Source organism: Physeter macrocephalus, chromosome 21, assembly GCF_002837175.3.
Source record: "Physeter macrocephalus isolate SW-GA chromosome 21, ASM283717v5, whole genome shotgun sequence".
Taxonomy (NCBI): Eukaryota; Metazoa; Chordata; class Mammalia; order Artiodactyla; family Physeteridae; genus Physeter; species Physeter macrocephalus.
Window position 1 is genome coordinate 86,375,698 of NC_041234.1, and position 24,109 is coordinate 86,399,806.

Consider the following 24,109-nt stretch of genomic DNA (forward strand, 5'->3'; position numbering starts at 1 on the left):
AACCCTCTTGTATGGGGACTTCTTCAAGTTAGTGTTTTGCAGTCTGCTCATTCCTCACTAAATCCAGCAAGAAGTAGTACAGAAGAGGCATCGAGCAGGCAGCTTATCAGTTGTTGCTTTTAAATCAGGGACCACCCTTTAAATTGGCCTGCTTTTTGTTATTTTGTATGGCTCTTGGCTAAGAATGCTTTAAAAAAATTTTTAAATAGTTAAAAATTCAAAAGAAGAATAATATTTCATGGCATATGAAAATTATATAAAATTCAATTTCAGTGTCCATAAATAAAGCTTTATTGGAACATAATCACGTACATTTGTTTATGCATTGTCTATGGCTGCTTTCAGGCTACAGAGTCGAAGTTGAGTAAATCATATGGCCTGCAAAAACCATATGTTTGTTATCTGGTCTTTTACCAAGAAAAATTTGCCAACACCTGCTTTAAATAAATGGGAGCCTCCACAACTTACATTCATACAATTGGCAATTTATCTTCTTTATTCGTCCTTTCCTCAAATTAAGATACATTTTAAAAATGCATAGGACTTAAGGGAAAGTTAGCTGTCTATGTTGAATTAATATTTATCCTCTTAAACATTTAGGTTATTTTAGATGAATAAGGTAGGCAGTTTAAAAAGCACAAATCTTTGTTTTTATAACTATTTCTTGCATATACTAAATTATCTCTTCTCATCCATCTTTGTTTTCTCCCCATGTAGTCGGGATTTCATTCTTTATCGCTATCCTGGCAGGCCTCCAACTCATGTCACAGATAATGGCTATGAAGACAAGGTAAGAAGATAAGTGAATGTTTACTAAAATAAAAAATTGAATGATGCTGCCAGTTTATCATTAAGAAATCATCTTTTTAAACCTAATTAATGAAAAAATAAGCACAGTCTAAAAGCCAAGCTTTTCTACAACTAGCCTTTTCCTCTCCAGTTAGTCAGCCTAAGTATTGTTAGCTATCTTTCTGAACAAACCTGATCTTGTCACTCCTCTGTAATAGGAAAAAAACACCCAAAACCCTAATTGACTCTTCATTGACTAGAAGATAAAGGATCAAATTCTGAAGCTAGACATTCAGTAACCTAAAGGGACCCAAACCTTCTTTCCGGCTTCATTGTCCTTCAACCTTAGTATATCATGCGTCCAGAGAGTCCGACTTTCATGCTATCTTTTCCTTTGTATCTCAAATGTCAATTCCTTTGAAACTTTACCAACTCCCCTGGAGTTGTTTCCTCCCTTTTTGTTCCCCTAGCATCACCCAGGTAAGTATAGTGTTTATCACCTTGTATATGTTTTCATGTCTGTTTCTCTCATTAGTCTGAAAGTTTCTTAAGTGCAGGGACAATGTGCTACTACTGCCTAGTAAGGTGCTTGGAAAATAGTAGGAGGTTGTTTTGTTGGTTGAGAACTCTCAGAAGGTAAACAAATTGTTTTTTAGCATACAGTTTTTCTTCCAAAAAGTTTTTTTTTTTTTTTTTGCGGTACGCGGGCCTCTCACTGCTGTGGCCTCTCCCGTTGCAGAGCACAGGCTCCGGACGCGCAGGCACAGCGGCCATGGCTCACGGGCCCAGCCACTCCGCGGCATGTGGGATCCTCCCAGACCGGGGCGCGAACCCGGTTCCCCTGCATCGGCAGGCGGACGCGCAACCACTGCGCCACCAGGGAAGCCCCAAAAAGTTTTTAAGAAAAGCCTTCTATCCAGATGATTTGATTAGTGAATGTAGATTTCACAGTATTTGAGTTTTGTCTTGTTTCATACCATGGAGCAAAATTCAGGCAGCATTTTGATGGTAAGATAAGACTAGATACTGGTAGAACTGTTAGAATGTTACAGTAATCTAGACAGAAGACCTGAACTAGGCAAGTGGCATTAGGAATAGAAAAGACTGAATAGGATGCAAGAGATAACGTAGAACATAAGTATAAATTGGGGCATGTTAATTATTTTACTGATGGTACTGCCAATTTGTTCAGTAAACATTAAGCCCCTGTAGTGTACCAGGCAGTTTACTGGGTTTGGGGGATACCACAATTAATACAGCAAAATCCTTGCCCTGTAAGGGCTTAAGAGGCTATGAAGACAGACATGTAAATAATTACAGTGAAGTGATATGTTTTATAATAGATCTATATGCAAAGAGCATATAAGAAAAAGCCCTTCACTGTGCTTTAGGGAGTTTAGAAAGTTTCATGGTGGCTGTGACATTTAAGTGGAGTATTTAAAAAAAAAAATGAGTCTAACAAGTATAAAGGGCAGTCTCTTCAGAGGAAACACTATTTGCAAAGGCATAGAAGCAAGAGACCCTTTGAGACCCAAGTAGCTGGATGGGGGGAAGACAGTGCTGAAAAGATAGGCTAGAGGGATGTAGTAGGCTATGCCAATAATTTGGCTTTTCATTGTACAGAATAGTCAATTGAAGCTTTTTTCCAGTATTTTATTATGAAGGTTTTTCAAACATACAGAAAAGCTAAAAGAATTTTACATTGAGCATCCATAAGCCCACCACTTAGTCCACTGCTAATATTTAATATCCTTGTTTTGTCACATATCTAACCACCCCTCTATCCATTCATCATTCCATCTTAAGTTTTGATGTATTTCAAAGTAAATTCAGACATGAGTATAATTGTCCCTAAACACTCAATTCAGAGTTTTTAAGCAAAGATGTGACATAATCAGACTTGTTTGAGGAAGAGGCGTGTTAGCTATTGTGTATAAGCAACTGTATACAGCATTGTCTGAGATGAGATTTAGACAGTTAGATCTTTACCAGGAACCTTTAAACCTGCAGTTAATTTTTTTCTCCAACATTTTATTCTGAAAATTTTCATACAGAGAGAAATTATAAGACTTGTATAGTGAACATCCATATAACTACCACCTAGTTCCTATAATTATACAGCTCTGTTTTCAAATGAGTCTTATACATTTTACAGAGATATTTTTGAGCTAATTAAGGGGAAAACATCACCCATTGAGAACCATGAGAATACAAAAATATAAGACCTTTTTAGTGTGTGCAGCCATGAGAATATCATGTGTAAGTCTCATCCATGCATATATATAGAGCTAATACTTATCAGCAGTAGGGTATTTGCATTGCACAGGATACTGTATATATGTCTGATATGGGAATGTACAAAGCGAATGTTAGTTTATATTGAAATTTAAGTATGGAAGAGCCAGGTGGCAGCAGGGTACTTTTGTTGTGTGACACCTTGCTTTGCCTGAAACTTAGTTGCTGTATCAGTTCAGGCTCCTAAGATTTATATTTGAATTGTTTGTATTTTCAAAAATGACTTTATTAAAAGCAGTGAACATTATTAATAAGCTTTGCATAAAATATATTTTAGAGCAAATTTTCAAAGAAATAAATACCTAATGTTCACCCTAGGACCTTTCACCTTTTTAGCTGACTTAATTCTGCATTTTACATAGTTATCCAGTGTCAAAGTGAATGCTACTGGAAACTAGCCATTTTCACTCAGCCAATTTGTTCTATCTAGAAAGAGTAGAAAAACACTATACTTAAAACAAAATGAAACCTGTATCTGGAAATGTAGAGTGAAAAGTCAAGTTTCTGTTCATGCTTTTCAATCTCATGTGCTTCAAAGTAACAGCTATTAAGTTTGGGTGGGTATCCCAATTTCATTATCTTTGTATTTATTCATTTATTATTTTTTATGTAGATGGGCTCATACTTAACATTCTGTCACTTGTTCTTTTCAGATATTTATCTCCATCAGTAATATAGATCTACCTCATTTTTAACTAGTTTACTGCCATTACATCCCGCCTTCCCACCCCCAACAAACACACCACCCACAAGTATGTATGAGAAAATTATTATTTTGTGTTGAGATACCACCAGGAACATAAAAGCCATCATGCTTAGTTTTGCCTCTTCCAATCAAAATAGAACTTCTTGCCACTTCAATAGAGAAATTGTATACTCATCTTTGTTTTCTTTCCTGCTTATTTAGTCATCAGTTCTGGTTAGCTGGGTTCCTTTAACTAATCCTTACTAACTGCCTCTGGTTATTAACCTTTCTTTGTTGGAGTTCCCAGTTCTTCCAGTCCAAAGTACAAAAGGCTTCTCAGCTCAAAATCTGCTCACTGTTCTTTTAGATTAGTAAACTCCTCTTAAATGCAAATACCCCTTGGGGGTGGGTGAAACTTTGCAACTTAAACTTTATTGTGGGTTACTTTAGCTTGATACTCCCTCTCAGTACTTTGAAATGGATTATACTGATAGAGTTAGAGTTGTGATTGCAAAAAAAAGACTAGGGAAGAATAATAGACCTGTGGTCAGAGAACTTGTTCATTGGGAGAAGTTAGCCCAGGGTAGTGTAGGAAAGTAGAAAAAAGAGTGCTTAGGATAATTTTCTGCCAAGGAAAATTGGTGGCACTATCCTCTCATAGATCACAGAGAATTGTCTTTGGTACCTCAGGTTGTTTCCAGAGATGGCTTCAAAATGAAATAGACTTAATCACTAAGGATTACATCCCTTACACAAGACAGAGGTTTTTGAAGAAAAAGTCAAAAAGGTTTTGGACCTGTTATATAAACAGATTTCATCACATGGAGCCAGGGAGCATTTTTACTGAAATAATTTGGTTAGTAAGCCTGGCCTTCGAATGTTGTTTGAAAAAACTAGATATTGAAGGAATCAGCTAAGAAATTAACTCATTTTATAGCCATCTCAGTGCCTCAGTTCTTTAAGGAAGTCTCCTATATAGCATATTGATATATTGCTATTCAATATAGTGGATAACATTTTGAATAAATTGAATGAAATTCCTCCCCCCATGGTCTAAGTTTGGGGTATTTGACCTGTTTTCTCCATTTTTAGAAGTTAAGCTGGGTCGTTTGACTTCTGTTAGGCTTCCTGTTCTATTTGCTCAGTTTGTAAAAGTTCCCATCTTTTGCAAATTCGTAAATCAGGACTTGTTTGGTATATTATCAGGAATGTGATTGAGGCTCACAGTGTTGCCTTAGCAGTGATTTTAACCTTGACATTTAAAAGTCACTGTCTTACCTCCCTTAGCATGATAATCTCTAGGTCCATTCATGTTGCTGCAAATGGCATTATTTCATTCTTTTTTATGGTTGAGTAATATTCCATTGTATATATGTACCACATCTTTTTGGAAGTCAACCACATACAAAGATGGTAAGAAGGTTAAAAGACAAAAGTAGTAAAATATCTATAGCCACAGTAAGCATTAAGGGATACACAAAAAAGATGTAAAATATGATGTCAAAAACAGTAATTGTGAGCAAAGGAGAGTAAAAATGCAGGGTTGATAAAATGCATTTGAAATTAAGAGATCAGTTTAAAATAATCACGTGTAAATGTGTGTATGTATATATATATATATATATATATAGAGAGAGAGAGAGAGAGAGAGATTGCTATATATAAATCTCATGCTAACCCCAAACTAGAAATCTGTAATAGATACACACACATAATAGAGAAACGAATCCAAATGTAACACTAAAGAAAGTTATCAACTCATAAGGAAAGAGAGCAGCAGAAGAAGAAAGGAACAAAAAAGAACTACAAAAACAACTCCAAATAATTAACAAAAATAAAAAAGGATGGAAAATTGTGTCAAGAACCTGGAGTAACTAAAACTCTAATATACTGCTAGTATGAGTATAAATTGCACAACCATTTTGGAAAAAACTATCTTTTTTTAAAAATTGAAGTGTGGTTGCTTTGCAGTGTTGTGTTCGTTGCAGGTGTGCAGCGGGGTAATTTAGTTGTACATATATATGTTTTTTTCAGATTCTTTTTGCTTATTAAAAAATTTTTAAAAATAAATAAATAGAAGTCACTGTCAAGAAAATCTGTTTATGGCATACAGCTTTCATTTATCTGTATTTGGATTTTAAACTCACTTTTTCCCCAGCCTTATTGAGATTTGATTGACATGTATGCTAAGTGAAATAAGTCAAACAGAGAAAGACAAATACTGTATGATATCACATATGTAGAATCTGAAAGTCACTTTTTTAAAAAAGCAAATTCATTTAGTTTATCAATTTCTGATTAGCAACTTAATTTCAAGTATTTCATGGTTGTAAGATGTCTAACATTCACTTAATTGTTCTATGTGTTTTTCTTTTCTTCAGATTCTACTCTGCTATTCAAGTAATGGTCATTATGATTCAGTGTACTCAAAACAATTTCAGTCAAGTGCAGCTGTTTGTCAAGGCATGTGAAGGCTTTATAAATGTTTGGGTGTGCTTTCAGGTGATTTGTTGCTAATCTTTAAATTGAGGGGCCCACCATAAATAGCCCTTTTAAAACTTTGTTGGTACCTATTGCATTTGTATACTGGGTTGTAGCTCTTTTCACATTGTTATAAAAATTCTTATTTTGACACTTGCAGTTTTGGTCATTTTTTCCTTTAGCTGTATTATATGAAATTCTCTATAAAGATGTGTTTGTTGTGGATGAAGAAGAGTTGAAGACTGCAGTAGAGTTGTTTCGAAGTGGTTCCAAGAAGAGCAGGAACAATGCTGTGACTAGCAGTGGGGATGTCCATATTGACTACAAGAGTTCAACTCAGGATAGGTAATAAAGGGAAAGGGGATGTCAGCTACAAGATCATCATGTTTCTGTGTATCATTTGAAAGTGGAAGGGACCTGGCAAGCTTATGACTTAGACAGTGTATTTATATACAGTCATTTCTTGACATTTGCGGAGGATTGGTGCCAGGACCCCTGCAAACACCAAAATCTTGATGCTCAAGTCCCTTATATAAAACAGTATAGTATGTGCAGTTGGCCCTCTCCATATCCATGGGTTCTGCGTCCACAGATTCAACCAATTCCATCCGTGGCTGGTTGAATCTGTGGATGTGGAACCTGCTGAAATGAAGGGGCCAACTGTATATACACACACGTATGTATTTATGTATGCTTGTATGTACAGGGATATACATTTTTTAATGGGGGAAGAGAAGTTTTACCAAAAGATATGTTGCATTGCGAAATGCTCAGGCTTTGGGGGTTTGGTCCAAGTCAGAATCGTTTTTTTTTTGTTTTTCTCCTGTTAACCTGTCTTGTGTCAATTTTATTATTAGTCCAGCCACAGGAACTCAAGAGGGGTAGGGGGGAAATTTCCCCCTCCTGACACATATCTCAAGTCTGACTCCAGAATCAGTTTTTTAATTGCTAGAAGAGACTTTGGAACTATAATCCCATGATTCCCAAACTTACATATGAATTACTTAGGGCACTTGTTAGGCAGATTTTGGGGCCTCCCTTCAAAATTGGAGGTCAGAGTAGGGCCAGGGATCTACTTTTTAAACAAGTACACCCAAGTATTCTGATAGAGGTAGGCCATGGACCACACTTTGAGGGAAAAAAACCTGATTCTAAACCAGCACCATCATTTTGTAGATGGTAACTGAGGTTCAAAGTGGTTACTTGACACATAACATCCAGCTAGTAGAAAAGAATCTCTCAGGCTAAAGGGGAGTTTTAGGAGCTTTTAGTGTCTGCCTTTGGTACTCACTAGGAGTATACATTGTGGCCTCTGAGGAAGCAGCTATTATTGAACAGATTTAGTCAGAAACTTTGAGATAATAAAGTAGGTGTTGTCTTATATTTCTCCCTGATTCTTCCGTCTGGAATTTCAGATAGGCTTGGTGCTAGTCAGATAATAACCTTGTCTTTTTGTTGTCTTGCAGTTCTATTTCTTGAATGTTTAATGCTTTTTTTTTTTGATAAAGGGTTTTTTTTTTTAAAAAAGCTTACAATCGACCCTCCCGATCCAGATGCAGAACCTGGGGTGGTGGAAGGCTGACCATGAGGGACTTGAGAAACTTGAGGATTTTGATATCTGCCAGGGGTCCTGGACCCAATCCCTCATGGATACCGAGGGATGACTGTATTAAGGAATGCGGGGGGGGGTGGCAACCATATATATCAGGGTAGAAGTTGCTTCATTCTTCACTGATTATTTGTCTTAAGAACTTGAGGCTTACAGAAACTAGAGTAGTAGGAAGGCAGGGTGTATTAGTTATCTGTTGCTGTGTAACGATATTTCCACAAACTTGGCAGCTTAAAACAACATTCTTATCTCATAATTTATGTGGGTTAGGAATCTGGGCACAGCTTATCTGGGTCTTCTGCTTAGGATCTCACAAGAATGTAATGAGGGTTTTAGCCAAGATTGAGTTGTCATCTGGAGCTTTGGGGAAGGATCCACATGGTTCTTGGAAGTATTCAATTCCTTGCAGCTGTAGGACTGAGAACGTCAGCTTTTTGCTGGCTGTCAGCCAGAATAACTCTCAGCTTCTTGCCACATGGGGTTGGTGAACATGTCTGCTTGCTTCCTTATCGTCAGCAAGAGAGAGAGATGGGCAAGACAGGCACTACATTCTTTTTTTTTTTTTATAAATTTATTTATTTATTTACTTATTTTTGGCTGTGTTGGTTCTTCATTGCTGCACGCAGGCTTTCTCTGGTTGTGGCGAGCGGGGGCTACTCTTCGTTGTGGTGTGTGGGCTTCTCATTGCGGTGGCTTCTCTTGTTGCGGAGCACAGGCTCTAGGCGTGCGGGCTTCAATAATTGTGGCGCGTGGGCTCTAGAGCGCAGGCTCAGTAGTTGTGGCTCACGGGCTTAGTTCCTCAGTGGCATGTGGGATCTTCCCGGACCAGGGCTCGAACCCATGTCCCCTGCATTGGCAGGTGGATTCTTAACCACTGCGCCACCAGGGAAGCCCCCTACATTCTTATATAGTATAATGATATACATCCTGTCTATTGGTTAGACGCAGACTTGGAGGGAAATCATACAAGAGTGTGAACACCAGGAGGTGGGGATCATAGTGACCATCTTAAGATTGTGTCCCCACAGGAGGTATGAAATATAGGAGGTATTTGTAGCACGTACTTTAAAAAAGGAAGCATAAATGTAAATGCTGGGATGGAAAAAGTATTTGCCTCATTTTTAGAACTGAGTTACTTTACCACTAGATGGTGGTATAGTCATTAGACTTAAGACTTAGCTACTGCATTTATATAAATCTCTTTGTTCTAAATCTTTTCAATTAGGACTGAAGAGTGGGGTGCCTGCTGCAATGTTGAAAATATACCAGAGGGGTACAATCAAGGAACAGAAGAAGCAAAGGTTTGAGATCTTCTAGGGCAAAGAATTTTCATAATCTTGGCTTGCAGTATCATAACTTAAACTAGTTAAGGTCAGATGGTCCGTTTTAGTTATATGGGGTGGGGGAAGAGCTGATGTTTTCCTTCGTGTAAGTCTTGATCTGAAATGTAAAATGTGTGCTTAATGTTCTCTGAATTTTTGTTCCTATGGAATTGTAAATTTTTTTCAAAGCTAACTCTGAACACTTGAGAAATTTCAGAAGCTGTTGTTTTCAAGTTAAAGTAATATTAGAAACCCAGTAGATATTTAGTTTGTAATCAATCTTCTGATGCTGAGGTTTCTTTTTGTCATTAAAGAGAGTAAGGTTTATTCCTATTTTACTCAGAAAATAGGTAGTAATCCTAGTTGCAGAAACAGGAGGAATTTTACCACCTGTATAGGTCTAAAATCAAGCAGACCTTCAGTTTGAGACTAGCTAAATAGGGCAAATACTACTAGAACAATCTCTGTTTATGCCCCCAAGTGCTGGTAATTTGGAAACAGTATGGAATGCCATGAAATTCTAGGAAAGCAGAAGAAAAAGATAATTCTTTTGGAAATTGTAGCAGATTTTGACCAAAATGAAGTAACCTTTTCAGATTTGTCTAGGTGTCTAGGGTACAGAAACACTTGCACCTCTTATGCATATCAAGATGAGACTTGTTGAATAGCCCTGACTGAATCTTTAATTCTGGTCTGTGTTGCATTGATTTATGTATCTCCTGAGTTATTGGCTGCTTTAGACAATATTTCCCTTCTGCCATCTATAACCTTTTAGATTTCTGCATATTGCTCATTTAGACTCCTGATTTTAAAAAAACAGTAAAATTTATTGTGGCTTTTCTTTCTTTTTTTTTAATGAAGGTTTATTTATTTATTTAGGCTGTGTTGGGTCTTCGTTGCTGTGCGTGGGCTTTCTCTAGTTGTGGTGAGCGGGGCTACTCTTTGTTGCGGTGCGCAGTCTTCTCATTGCTGGGGCTTCTCTTGTTGCGGAGCACGGGCTCCAGGTGTGCGGGCTTCAGTAGTTGTGGCACATGGGCTTAGCTGCTCTGATGCATGTGGGATCTTCCCGGACCAGGGCTCGAACCCACGTCCTTTGCATTGGCAGGTGGATTCTTAACCACTGCACCACCAGGGAAGTCCTGTTTCTTCTAATAAAGAAGGAAAGGCCTATATGTACATAGTTTTAAAAAAGGAAGAAAAGAACTTTATTTCTTCCTTCTTCATAGAAGGAAGACTTAAGGATGGTGAGTTTGTAACATGATTATTTTTGTTTTAGTCTCCAGAAAATCCATCAAAGATGCTCTTCCCTTATAAGGTGCTCAAAGCCCTGGATCCAGAAATCTATCGTAATGTAGAATTTGATGTTTGGCTGGACAGCAGAAAAGGTAATGAAACATCAACAGGATATTTTTGAATCCTGACAGATCTAGGAGAATAATTTTGCAAATTTTTTTAATAAGAGGTGTTTTCAAACCACTGTTATTAAAAAAAAACCACTTTTATATGTTTATATGGTACTTTTTAGCCTACTCAATACATGATTTACATCCAAAGGAGGAAACAAATAGGTTTAGAACTGGGGAGGGATCTTTTAGAGTCTGATGTTCATCAGGGACTTCAACTGTGCAAAGACTGTGTGTCTTTAGATAACTTTAAGAGTACCAGAAACTTGTAAGTGGAAATAAGTTCATCTAAAGTTTAATGTGTCAAGACTGCCCTCACTGACAGATGAATAGGTCAGGTGTTGGCAAACTGACCTGTGAATCAAATCCAATCTGCCACCTGTTTTTGTATGGTCTGTGAGCTAAGAATGGTTTTTATATTTTTAAGTGGCAGGGAAAAATTAAAAGAACAGTGTATTGTGATACATGAAAATTATATGAAATTCACTTTTAAGTGTCCATAAAGTTTTATGACACTTGAATAATTGCAAGAGTCTGTATGGCCCACAAACTTTAAAATATTTACTATATGGCTCTTTACAGAGAAAGTTTGCCAACCCTTGAACTAAGTAATTGTTTCTCTCCCCTTATAAGATAACTAAGTTGATCAAAGTAGGTCTTAAAGTTCTACCATCAAGGTAGCCTTTAATGTTTCATATTCAACTCCTTGAACCTCGGTGGTGAACCTAGGTATAGTTAATAATCTAGAATGAGGTTAATACCTGTGGAACACAAATTGTGTTAATATCTTGAGGTTAATACCTTGTGGAACACAATAAAAACACAGTTGATCCTTGAACAATGCGGGTTCAATGCCACTGACCCCCTAAGCAGTTGAAAATCCAGATATAATTTGTAGTCGGCCCTCAGTATTTCCAGTTCCTCTGTATCCTCAGTTCTACATCCTCGGATTCAACAACCTCGGTACTTGTAGTACTATTGAAAAAAATCCGCATATGAGTGGATACATGCAGTTCAAACCCGTGTTGTTTAAGGGTAAACTGTATTGCTTTGAAGAAACTACACAGTGGTTTTTTTTTTTCCTTTTTTAAAAAAATTGAAGTGTGTTACTGTCAAACTGTACCTTGTTGGTATATGACCAACTGTAAGATTACAACCTCCCAACTTCCGCCTATTTGTGTTTTATAGCACAGAACTGTTCTGGCAGGTCTCCTTAAATTGACCACAGGAATAACCCATCAAGAGTGACGGGGGTGGGAGGGGGGAGAAAAGAAAAAAAAAGTGACGGAATGACCCTTTAGGACATTTTCCCTCCAGATTTTAGCTTATAGTGGTAGCATTGTCAAAAACACTGTGGTAAAAATAAATTAGAAAATGAAATGATGTAAAACAGCAAAGGAACCAGTTCGGTTGAGCTTGAATCTTCATTTTCTTTTCATAGAACTTCAAAAATCTGATTATATGGAGTATGCTGGGAGACAGTACTATTTGGGAGACAAATGTCAGGTTAGTTCCTTCTTTAAAGAATCAGTAATTTGTTTTTCTGAGATTGTGGTTTTAGTCATTAATATGAGTTCAACAAAACGAATTTACAAAATGCTAGGAATTTTTTTAATGTTTGGTTAAATTTTTTTTTTTTTTTTTTTTTTTTTTTTGCGGTACGCGGGCCTCTCACTGTTGTGGCCTCTCCCGTTGTGGAGCACAGGCTCCGGACGCGCAGGCTCAGTGGCCATGGCTCACGGGCCCAGCCGCTCCGTGGCATATGGGATCTTCCCGTACCGGGGCACGAACCCGCGTCCCCTGCATCGGCAGGCGGACTCTCGACCACTGCGCCACCAGGGAAGCCCCTGTTTGGTTAAATTTTAATTACAAACTTGTGATTAGATGTAACACTGTTTCAGCATGTGCTGCCTCCATTGAACTGGACTGGCAGTGTTGATTATCAACTGCTTTAATAAGTAGATACTGAACTCCACTTGGGAGGAGAAGTAGTGTTTTTGTTTGGCAAAAGCCAGATCTGACTCAAGACTAGATGTGTTCTTACTGTCTCTTCCCCTCTTTCAGGTTCACTTGGAATCAGGTGGAAGATATTATAATGCTCATATTCAGGAAGTTGGAAATGAAAGCAATTCTGTAACAGTCTTCATTGAAGAATTGGCAGAAAAGTAAGAATATAATAATTTGTTGAATTACTGAAATCTTTGGCTTTTGATGCCTTTTTGTAATATTGAGAATTACCAGGATGCTAGTAAGAGAACCAAAGTTATATCTGGTACTGGCCTAAGATGACTTATCGTGAGTTGTAAAAGCATATGGTGAAGTGTGAAATTTCAGTATACCTATGCATAAATTTCAAAATCCTGGGTAATAGCCAACTTATTAGAAATACTAAGTACAACAGAATTCTGATATAAAACTATACTAACTGGAAAGCTAGTTTGCTAACTGAGCCTCTGCCAATATCAAGATAGGCTAGTCCATCTGTTCTCAAACTTTAACATACCCCAGAATTACCTGGGGAGCTTGTTAAAATACAGATTGATGAGCTCCATCCCCAAAGTTTGATTTAGTAAGTTTGTGGTGGGGCTCAAGAATTTGAACTTCTAACAATTTTCCAGGTGATGCTAATGCTGTTGGTCCACTTTGAGAACCATTAAAGTAGGTTATGCTGTCCTAACAACCAGAGACTCTTGGCAACTTAAAGTACATTTCTTGCTCATTTAGCATGTTCATAGTAGGTCAGCAAAGGGGACCCAGGTTGACAACGACTCTATCCAGATGTATGCTACCATGATCACAGGCAGGGAAAAAATGAAAACATGACAAACCATGTGCTGGTTTTTAAAGCATCTGCTCAAATTTTACTGGTCAAAATAGGTTACATAACTAAGCCTAAAGTCAATGGGGTGAGAAAATATAATCCTTCTTCAAGGAGAGGCAACAAATATTTGTAAATTAGTCTACCACAGTCTTTCCTCCTGAGCATGATATGTGCTACAGACAGCTGTGAAATTGTACAAACTGCTCTTAGGTTTTCTAACATAAAAAGAAAACCTCAATGAGGAAGCTAGTGTTAACAGGTTTAAGTAGAAAACACTTGAAAATGAAGCAGGAGGGATCGGGTATATGTATCAAATGAGAATTAAGTCTGTGTTGCAATGGCTTAATGGTGGTATCTTTACCTTTAAGGCATGTTGTTCCACTGGCTAACTTAAAACCAGTTACCCAAGTGACACCTGTTCCTGCCTGTAATGTTACACCCAGTAGGAAAGGAAGAGGTTACCAGAAAATTTCCTGGAGCTGTGTCCCAGAAATGGGTTTGTATGCTGAAGGTTTTATTATTTTCCTCTTGTATTTACCTACATTGCACTTAAAAAAAAAAAAGCTGGGACGTTATGTCTTATTCTGGGTTAGAGTTTCTCAACTTCAGCACTACTGACTTTTTAGGATGGATAATACTTCATTGTAGGGAGCTGTCCTGTGCATTGTAGGATGCTTAGCAGCATCCCTGGTCTCTAACTTCTAGATGCCAGCAGCATCCTTCTCCAAGTTATGACAACCAAAAATGTCTCCAGACATTGCCAGATGTGCCTCAAGAAGGGGAGGGGAAAAATTGTCTCTGGCTGAGAACTACTGTTTAGGTGACTTTGTTTAAGCTTAAGGTGGAGTGGATTTTAAATTCTAAAACTTGAAGGGAAAAGATTTCTCAAAGAACTAGGAAAACACCTCATGGAAGCAGCCAGAGAAGCTGGAAGCAGCCATATTAATATGTCTATTAATAGACATAATTTTTTGGATAACGGTAACATAGATGACTGGATGACTGACTCTATGTTTGATGACCAAAGTTGCCTATACTAAAGGTAGTGCTGACATGTCCATTGATACAGAAGTTACTTGCTGGTTTTGCCCTTCCAAATGAAAGACCTGGTACATCCTTTGAAAATACAGAAGTTCCTTCCCTGTATTCATATGGTTTTCCTAAGTAAAACATCTGAGAGTCTTAGACATTTGTGGGAGACACTGGACCTTTTGCTTTGGTTTTGAAGCTTATTTCTTCTTTGTTTGCTTGAAAGCTATGTCAGAGATGGACATGAAGCAACGGAGGAAGACATTCAAGAAAATTAGAGGGAAAGAGGTTTATATGACCATGGCTTACAGCAGGGGAGACCCCGTCCTCCCACCCAGGCTTCAGCACAGTATGCGTTATGGGCGTGACTCTCCAATGCACTACTCACAGACAGCTGGCAGTGTTATGTCTAATGAACATTTTCATCCTCAACATTCATCTCAGGGACAAGGTCGGGGATATGGGATGCCCAGGTAGGTCTTAACTGACTTTGAAGATAATGTATATCTCTGTTTAGACATTGGAAATAATTCCTGGGCAGAATTACAGTAGAATTTAGAAATATCTTAATAGTTTAGATTTCTTTTATAATCTCTGCCTGAAGGGAGCATAGAGGATGGAACTGATGTATACTTAAATTCTTGTCAAATTTATTGAAGATTTGTATTCTCATAGTCTAGGAAAATATGATGGAGCAGTTGAAGAGATCCTAGAAGATAAAATGCCATCAAGCTGAGTGCCATGTATATGGCACTGTGTCTGTCAATAATGAATAGGCCAAACCATAATGGGAAAGAATATAAAAAAAGAATGTATGTATATGTATAACTGAATCACTTCTGCAATTTTAAAAAAATGAATAGGCCTTATGTCAGTAGTGAGGAAAGCAAAGCTCTTCCTATTTGGTCATTTTTAGAAGGATATGTTAATTCTATTTAACTACAAAGACTGACTACTCAAGCACTAGTAAATAAAGAGTTCTGGTTTTTTTCCCCCTTTATTCTTAGGGATTCACCTCGCTTTATAAACAGGCACAACATGGCAGGCCCTAAAGTTGGTTTTTACCCTGGCCCGGGTAAAAGGTGCTGCCAGAGCTATGATAACTTCTCTTATAGATCTCGGTAAGTGAATTTTAAGTGTTGAAAGTTAGAGAAAATGAGTGAATCTGACTTTGTTGCTGTGCAGTAAATATATGGACTAAATTTTTTTTTAAGTGTCAACATTGAGATGTTTGAACTGTTATTTAGAAATTAGAAACAAGTTACTACCATATTTTATCTTTTTTTCCCCTTCTCATTCTGCAAACTACTTAAGTTCCTTTAGACGTAGTCACCGCCAGATGCATTGTATGAATAAGGAGTGCCAGTTTAGTTTTGTTCCAGAGAATGGACAGATGCCTAGGGGCTTGGAAGAAACCATTACTTTTTATGAAGTTGAAGAAGGGGATGCGACTGCTTATCCAACTTTACCTGTAAGTAGGTCAAAATTTTACTCAAAAAGCTATTTACTTTTTATTGTACTTTTTAAAGTGAAGGTAATATGGATACATTATAGCTGTTTTACAAATGACCAAATAAAGCCCCTCCTGGAAAACATGAGTTTTCATCTTAGAGATTTTAAAAATTGGAGAGAATGTTTTTTTAAGCTGTTCTTATAGAGGAGGAGTAGAGGTGGACAAATAATCTTGCCTGTATAAGTATGGGCTAAAATTTTCTGTTTTCTTGATCATTATTTCCTCACATATTTTTGATTCTAAAGTAAATTTAAAATATTTATAGCTTTTTCTCTGACTATATGGGGAGAACTTCATGTGTATGTGTGTATCTCTTTGGTATAGAATCATGGAGGGCCCTCTACAATGGTTCCTGCTACTTCGAGATACCATGTTGCAAGGCAAGGACATAGCTCAGGCAAACAGACTCTGAATTCAGAGGAAGGTGATGACCAGAGTGACAATGGTGAGTCAGTTACAGTTAAATATTTTTTTAAAGATGATTCTTGTGGTATTAGCACAACAGGGCTAAAGGTTTGGGGGGGGGGTCTCACTCTGTTCTGGCAACTCATTTTGAAAGAGTTATCAGTTCTTGTATCAGAGCTTGCTAGGTTTTTGAAGATGTCTTGGTATTTTTCAGAAAGACAGACTTCTATTTCTGTAGGCCACTACATTGTTAAAACTTTCAGCTCTCTGCATAGGTCTTCAGTGAGTTTTGATTTGGTGAGATTTCAGTGTGGAAAATATCTATTCCTTATTAGTGAGGAACTATTCATGTTGTCCTCACCATTTGTATAACTATTTTAGGCTTTTCATGTGACTCTTATTTTACAAGACTGCTATGAAATAATTTCGTTGCCCAAAGAAATCTACTTGATCTATAAACATTACTATTCATTGAGTTCTAATGGCCATGTACTGTACTAAGCAGTTATATTTACAATTTAATATAATACTTTATCATTCTGAGGAATGTGGTATCTTTATTTTATTTTATTATTAAAATTTTTTTATAAATTTATTTTACTTTTATTTATTTTTGGCTGCATTGGGTCTTTGTTGCTGCGCGCGGGCTTTCTCTAGTTAAGGCGAGCTGGGGCTACTCTTCGTTATAGTGCATGGGCTTCTCATTGCGGTGGCTTCTCTTGTTGTGGAGCACGGGCTCTAGGTGTGCGGACTTCAGTAGTTGTGGCATGTGGGCTCTAGAGTGCAGGCTCAGTAGTTGTGGCGCATGGGCTTAGTTGCTCCGCAGCATGTGGGATCTTCCCGGACCAGGGCTCGAACCCCTGTCCCCTGCATTGGCAGGTGGATTCTTAACCAATTCTTCCCACCAGGGAAGCCCTTCTTTATTTTTTATATGAGGAAATTGAGGTTCAAAGGGTAAATGACATGGCCAAAGTCATACCTTTGGTAAGTGGCAGAGATTTAATCTTTTTTATAACAGCTTTATTTAGGTACAATCTACATACTATACAATTAACCTGACGTGTACAATTCAATGTTTAAAGTGCAATTCAGTGGTTGTTAGTATAGTCACAAAGTTGCATACATCACGACAATCAATTTTAGAAAAAGAAAGTTGTGGCATGTGGGCTCTAGAGTGCAGGCTCAGTAGTTGTGGCGCATGGGCTTAGTTGCTCCGCAGCATGTGGGATCTTCCCGGACCAGGGCTCGAACCCCTGTCCCCTGCATTGGCAGGTGGATTCTTAACCAATTCTTCCCACCAGGGAAGCCCTTCTTTATTTTTTATATGAGGAAATTGAGGTTCAAAGGGTAAATGACATGGCCAAAGTCATACCTTTGGTAAGTGGCAGAGATTTAATCTTTTTTATAACAGCTTTATTTAGGTACAATCTACATACTATACAATTAACCTGACGTGTACAATTCAATGTTTAAAGTGCAATTCAGTGGTTGTTAGTATAGTCACAAAGTTGCATACATCACGACAATCAATTTTAGAAAAAGAAACCCTGTACCCATTAGCCATCATTCCTCATTATCCCCCCAGCATCCCCTCCCCCTGCCCCTAGTCGCAGGCAACCATCAATCTGTTTTCTGTCTTAATGGATTTGCCTATTCTGGACATTTCATATAAAAGGAATCATGCAATATGTGGTCCTTTGTGGCTGGCAGAGATCAATTTTGAATTTGGGTTTATCTGACTCTAAAGCATGTATACATGACCTTTATAGTTGTTAGAGTGCCTCTTATCATTGAGTGTGCTTTTGTTTTTAAACACTTTTCTGTAAAATGAAATATGCCTACTGAAACAATTCTGGAGGAATTGGGTGGATTAAGGAGGTGTGAGGCAGTCTGAATGATTTGACTTACTGGTCAGCATATTTTCTTGTGATAGTCTTCTTTCTGCTACTTATGTTGGAGAAAATAGATTTTTCTAAGAATTTAGTGTGCATGCATGTGCCTGAGTATGCGTACTCTCTGCTCTTTTACTCAGGATGACCCTTTTACTTTTCCTTTTAGCACAGTGGGTATCTTCATATGTACTGTTCACCTATAGCGGCATATTCAGAGTAACCAAATATTCGTTCTCTCCTTAAATCCTGTTGTCTGGAGGGGTTACCTGCATGTGTGTTGGATAAGTGACATGTTTAAGAATCAATCCAGTTTTGACCTTTGGGGTGTTATTTGCTGGAAAACTGTCCAACTGAAGATTGACTTTCTCTGAATTTCAATGGTGTAGCAGTCTTAGAGCAAAGTACTTCAGTCCTCTAAGCCATCTTCTGAGAACAAACTGTTTCTAAATGTATTATTTATCTGAATCAGGCTGGAAAACAGATGAAGCATGCCATATTCCTTTAACGTTCACTTAAGCAAACTATTGGTTATTATACTCAGATTACTTTATAATCACCATTTACTATATGCCAAGCAACATGCTATGTTCTTTTCACCCCACTATGAGCTAGGTACTGTTAACCCTGTTTTACAGTGAAGAAATTAAGACACAAAGATTAAATAACCTGCCTAAAGTGATACAGTTAATTAGGATTCAAATCTAGATAGTCCTAACTCCAGAGCCAGTGAAGTTAATCACCATACTCTACCACCAGAATTGGACACAAGTGGGTTTTTCACGTCTGTCTGAACTCTAAGAACTAAGGGAATTTTCAAAGGAGAAATTTGTACTGTTTACAGCCAGTCTCTGGCTTTAATATCTGTTGAGTAGTATGAAAGCTCAAATCACTTGTTTCAAGGATGTATACATTTTAGTTTTGAACATATATCCATAAAACTTGAGAAAAAGCAAGTGCTGGCCATCTGGCTCTGCTGAGCAAAATGTCCTACATAAACACACTTTTTCTGTCTGTTTTTTCTAGGGGGATATCATGAAGAATATATTTATCCTTCAGGTCAGTGAGATCTAGGTAAAATCTGATATTCATTATTTATAAAATTTCAAACTATAAAATAATGCTCATTATTTTTACTTTGGCTATATCCTCTAGAACAAGACTATGAAACTTCAGGTGTTTACAGCACAACTGAATCTACAGCAAACTTGGTAGGTATTTAAATAATGACAAACACATATAGCTCCTGTGTACTAGAACACTGTTCTGAGTGCTATACATATAAATGTATTTAAATCAGAAAAATCCTATGAGGTATTAGGGTATCATTCCCATTTTGTAGATGAAGAAATTGAGACCCAGAAATTAAGTAACTCATCCAAGATCACACCCCTTTCTAGAAATTATCCTAGAGATGTTCCTAATATGTGTTGATACAAGAGGAAATTTGAACATTGGCGATGATGATTTTTTTAGAGGATTTTATCATGATCTTTCTAACAGTAAAAATGGGCCATAAATCTCAGGTACTTAATATAACAAAAGTTTACTTCTTGGTTATGCTACATGTGTAGTGGAGGTCTGCAGGAGGGCTGTGCTTAGGGACTTAGGCTGATGGAAGCTCCATCCATGGTTGCTAAGGCAGGAAACAAAAGGTAGTGAATGGTGCACTGGCTCTTACAGCTTCTACCTGGAGATGACACATATCACTTTCTTTTCCATTTCCTTTTCATCGGCCAGAGCCTGTTTCTCTTGAAGACTCTAACTTCTCTGTGCCTAGAAGTCAAAAAGTTGGAAATATTTTAACAGCACTAAGGATTACAACATTCAGTGGAAACTCCCACAGGCGAAATACTTCCTTCCACCTCAAGAGAGGCAACCCCAAAATCCCCTTCAGTGTGATTAAACTCAGAGCCCAAGGTTTCTGGGAAATGTGTAGTACTCTTTGTATTGGGTCCAGATGTGGTTCCTCTTGATCTGGAGGCCTAAACCAAATATACAAAGTTATTTACCCCCTACATACCCAATTTCCAGAGGTAGAGCAGGGACTGAAAAATTGCAGTAGAACTTCCTATTCAGATGCAGGGAAAATGGGAAAAACAGTTACTGGCCCATAGCAATTCTGACATCATGCTGGACAGACATTTTGAGGGCCCCCAACCTAGGCATGGGGACTGTTCCCTGAAGAGGCTCCCTGGTTCATTGTTTTCTGGGGCTCTTGATTACTTCCTTCCTTGGCCATGTTTGAAGTAGGCATTGGAGAATAATCCATCTTGGCAGCTGAGCAGCTTTCTCAGCCTGCTTCTTACTCATAGAAAATTGAGGGCCCAAGGGTGGTTTTATCTCAGTTGGATAGTTTTAGTTCTGCTCATGGCTTCTTTGGCTATGTGAGTAATTTATTGTGCAGCTTCTCTGATTCCTATTAGTTTCATGTGCCAATAGCCATACTGACAATTCTTTTTTATAAATATACTACTTAGATTTGCTATAATTCTTTGCATTCTTATCCCTGTCTCTACTTGATTGCAAATACCTTCAGCTTATCAGGCATTGATGAAAGAGCCATACCTTTGAATACTTTTCCATGAGCCATTTTGTCCAAGTGCAAGGATTCCTTGGGTGTTATATCCTTAATGGTACTCTTGCTTTGAGATACTTTAGTGCAATCATGTTTTAACAATGATTTGAGTCTTCCTTCAAGGCCAAGTTCTAACTTCTCTTTGTTGTTCAAAGCATTTATCAATTTTATCTTTTAGAGTTTTGAGTTGAAGCAGTTGCCTCTCCAAACCCTACAAGTCCTAGTATTCAAGGACTCTATTCCCTTTCATTTCTGCCTACAAACTACTTTTCTGTACACATCTGTCTTAAAATACCTTGCTAAACTCTGCCGGCAGTAATCAAAACACAAAACTAACATTCTGTTTTCCAAACCTCTTCCCTTAAGAGCTACAAATTCATAATCTCCTTCTCAAGTTAGGTTTTTGTTACAGCAGCACCCTAATTTTAGTTACCAATTACTGTTTTGGTCAAGCTAGGTTACGCTGCAGCAACAGTCCACCAAAATCTCAGCGGCTTAACACAGTTGTTCTTGCTAATGTTATAGGTCCAGTGCAGGTTGGTAGCAGGCCTTTGTTCTTCAGAGTCACTCAGGAACCCAGGCTGATGGACATGTGCTTTCACAGTCACCTTGGCAGAGCTGAAGATAGGGAAATTAAACACTGGCTCTCAATATTTCTGCTCATATTTCATTGTCCAAACAAGTCATGTGCCCATGCCTAATTAGATGAGGCCAGGAAGAGCAACCTACCCATGTACCTAGGAGGAGAGCTGGAATATTTGTGAGGAAGTTGAATGACTACCCTCTATTCTCTGTGATTAATCTTAACTTTGATAGTTTCATGTACTGAATTTTTGTTTTTACCGTTTAGGCGATACATCTTAGGAAGGTGATGAAAACTGTGATATATAATTCTCTTCCCATTATTTCTCCTTCCCTTCCTTTGCCCCTGCTAGAGAAATAGTTTTTCCTCTCACTCTGTCATTACTATTCTCATATCACATGCTTTTTACACCATTTCTTGAAATAGCCACCCAAGTTGAAAAAGCAAGTAAATATCTCGCCTTCAGGGATAACAAGAGTAGACACTTTCTTTCTGTCCCTTTAATTTCACTTGTCACATGTTCCTTTTTGTTCTGAACTTACTTTATCATACATCCCCAGTAGGTTTCAATCTCTTCATGACGTGCTCCACTCCTACTCCCCAGTCACCGAGTTTCTAAGTAATTTTTCTAAGTAATATTTTCACAGCATTCTGAGGGGAGAAGACCAATGCAGGACTTAAAGATTTCCAGGCACAGAACCTTCTAAGAAACCATGAACATTTTTTCTTCTTAATTCCATGCCCAGCTCTCCCCTAAATCCTTCTCTAGAACTGTTTAGAATTCACACTGGACCTTCTGAGCCAGGGCTAAAGTTTGCTTTTTGGCCGGTACTTGGGCTGTACTTGAACACAGACTTTTGAAACATGCACTCTTAGGTCCATGTTAAGTTGGGCTTGTCTTTGTCCCAATGTGGTTCCTCTTGTTTCTTGTGATTACTTCCCCTGATTTCCTCTGTGTCCTTATTACCAGCTTCTGCTGGTAATAATAATAATAATAAAAATAATAATTTTTCTGTCATGACGGTCTGTCATGCATAATTCTGAGCCTTTTAAAATCATTGTTACTTTGACAAAGGCAAGGTCTTGAGCCAAAGGGGAATGGTGTTTGGATTATACTACATCCTGCTTAGGTAGGATGCAGCTGACCAACCAGTTATCCACCCTTGTCCCAAGCTGTTCCTTTAGATGGAATGCTTTCTTTTAGCAACACTGTTGCTGGCCCTACTGATTTTGAGGTTTTTAAGGCAAGAGAGGACACTGAGAAAGTGTTTAAATTACAATTCTCCATTACATTTTAGTATCTACATTGGGACTAGAGTTGGATATGATCAGGATTTCTGTAGATAGGAAATAGAACAGTCACCTAAGTCAGGCACTAGAGTGATACCTTTTGGAGCATTATCATAGTAGTCACCTCCAAATTTGAATACTTTTAGGACAGATCACTTTCACTTATCTTTAGGAGATGTTGAAACAAAGCAGATCTTTTATTGATGTATTGTTTAATTTCTTGATTTCCCTTTATTTGTACTTCTGTATTCATTAAAGTCTCTTCAGGATAGAAGACCATGTTCTATGTCTCCTCACGACACAGTTACCTCATACAACTACCCCCAGAAGGTAATCTTTATGGTTTTATTTTGCAGTCAGTTGCAGTGGCCTAAACAGAAGAAAATGAATTTTTTTCTTTTTGTTCTCTTTGCCCTTCATCATACTTCAAAGAAGCTGCTTATATTCTTATGTTAAGTGTTATTGTACTTCCTGGTGCCTGGCACAATAATTAGTACATTTATTAACAAATTGATGGAGCATCTACTGTGTTCCAGACACTGTTCTGTGTGCTGGCATTGGACTACTCAGTCTACTCTGAACCTCTTATATAATGAGTGAGTTAATATAAATTACCTGTCAAGTCTGTGCCATTTCCTGAAACTTAAAATGTAAAGCTTTCTTATAGAATGGGAAGCTGGCATCAGAAAGGTAGCTGAAACCGTAGGAGTAAATAAGATCATCCTGGAAAAAGGAAGAGATTGAGAACAGCATCTAGAACAGAGCCTGTGCATCACCATTTAGAAAATGGGTAGGGAAGGAATAGCCAAGGAGGGAGGAAAAGCAGGAGAGTGTATTATTATGGAAGCCCCAGTAAGAGAATGTTTCAAGGAATAGTCAAGTTTCAGTTGCTGCCAAGCCGTCAAGCAACATAAGGACTAACAAGAGTCTACTATGATTTGTTGCCATGGAGACCACTGTGACTTTGAATAGTTTCTGAGAACCAGAGAGGGTAGCAGCCACATTGCAGTGGGTAATAAGAAAATGGAGACTACAGTGAGGACAGGGTGGGTGTTCATGAAGAATCGGTTACCATTTATTTTATTTTATTTTATTTTATTTTTTTGGTACGCGGGCCTCTCACTGTTGTGGCCTCTCCCGTTGCGGAGCACAGGCTCCGGACGCTCAGGCTCAGTGGCCATGGCTCACGGGCCCAGCCGCTCCGCGGCATGTGGGATCTTCCCGGACCGTGGCATGAACCCGTGTCCCCTGCATCGGCAGGTGGAGTCTCAACCACCGCGCCACCAGGGAAGCCCATGTTACCATTTATTGAACATCTTTCTGTGCACAGCCCTATATTGGGTGCTATGGCCTAATCAGAAAAACAAATTGCAGTCTCACGAAGTTTAAAAAAAAAAAAAAAGAAGAACATTTTCTG

General features: G+C 38.1%; 1 protein-coding gene across 1 annotated transcript in view; it reads left to right on the forward strand.

The window, feature by feature from the left end:
- The window catches only part of ALG13 (ALG13 UDP-N-acetylglucosaminyltransferase subunit), a 75,844-nt gene that overhangs the window by 25,472 nt on the left and 26,263 nt on the right, over positions 1-24,109 (forward strand). The window contains 15 exon segments of the mRNA XM_055081705.1: positions 718-790; positions 6,151-6,232; positions 6,433-6,595; positions 9,085-9,160; positions 10,458-10,566; positions 12,026-12,090; positions 12,649-12,749; positions 13,774-13,901; positions 14,661-14,907; positions 15,442-15,555; positions 15,749-15,905; positions 16,272-16,392; positions 19,268-19,300; positions 19,397-19,452; positions 22,951-23,022. Of these exon segments, the coding sequence (XP_054937680.1) occupies positions 718-790; positions 6,151-6,232; positions 6,433-6,595; positions 9,085-9,160; positions 10,458-10,566; positions 12,026-12,090; positions 12,649-12,749; positions 13,774-13,901; positions 14,661-14,907; positions 15,442-15,555; positions 15,749-15,905; positions 16,272-16,392; positions 19,268-19,300; positions 19,397-19,452; positions 22,951-23,022 (1,597 nt within the window).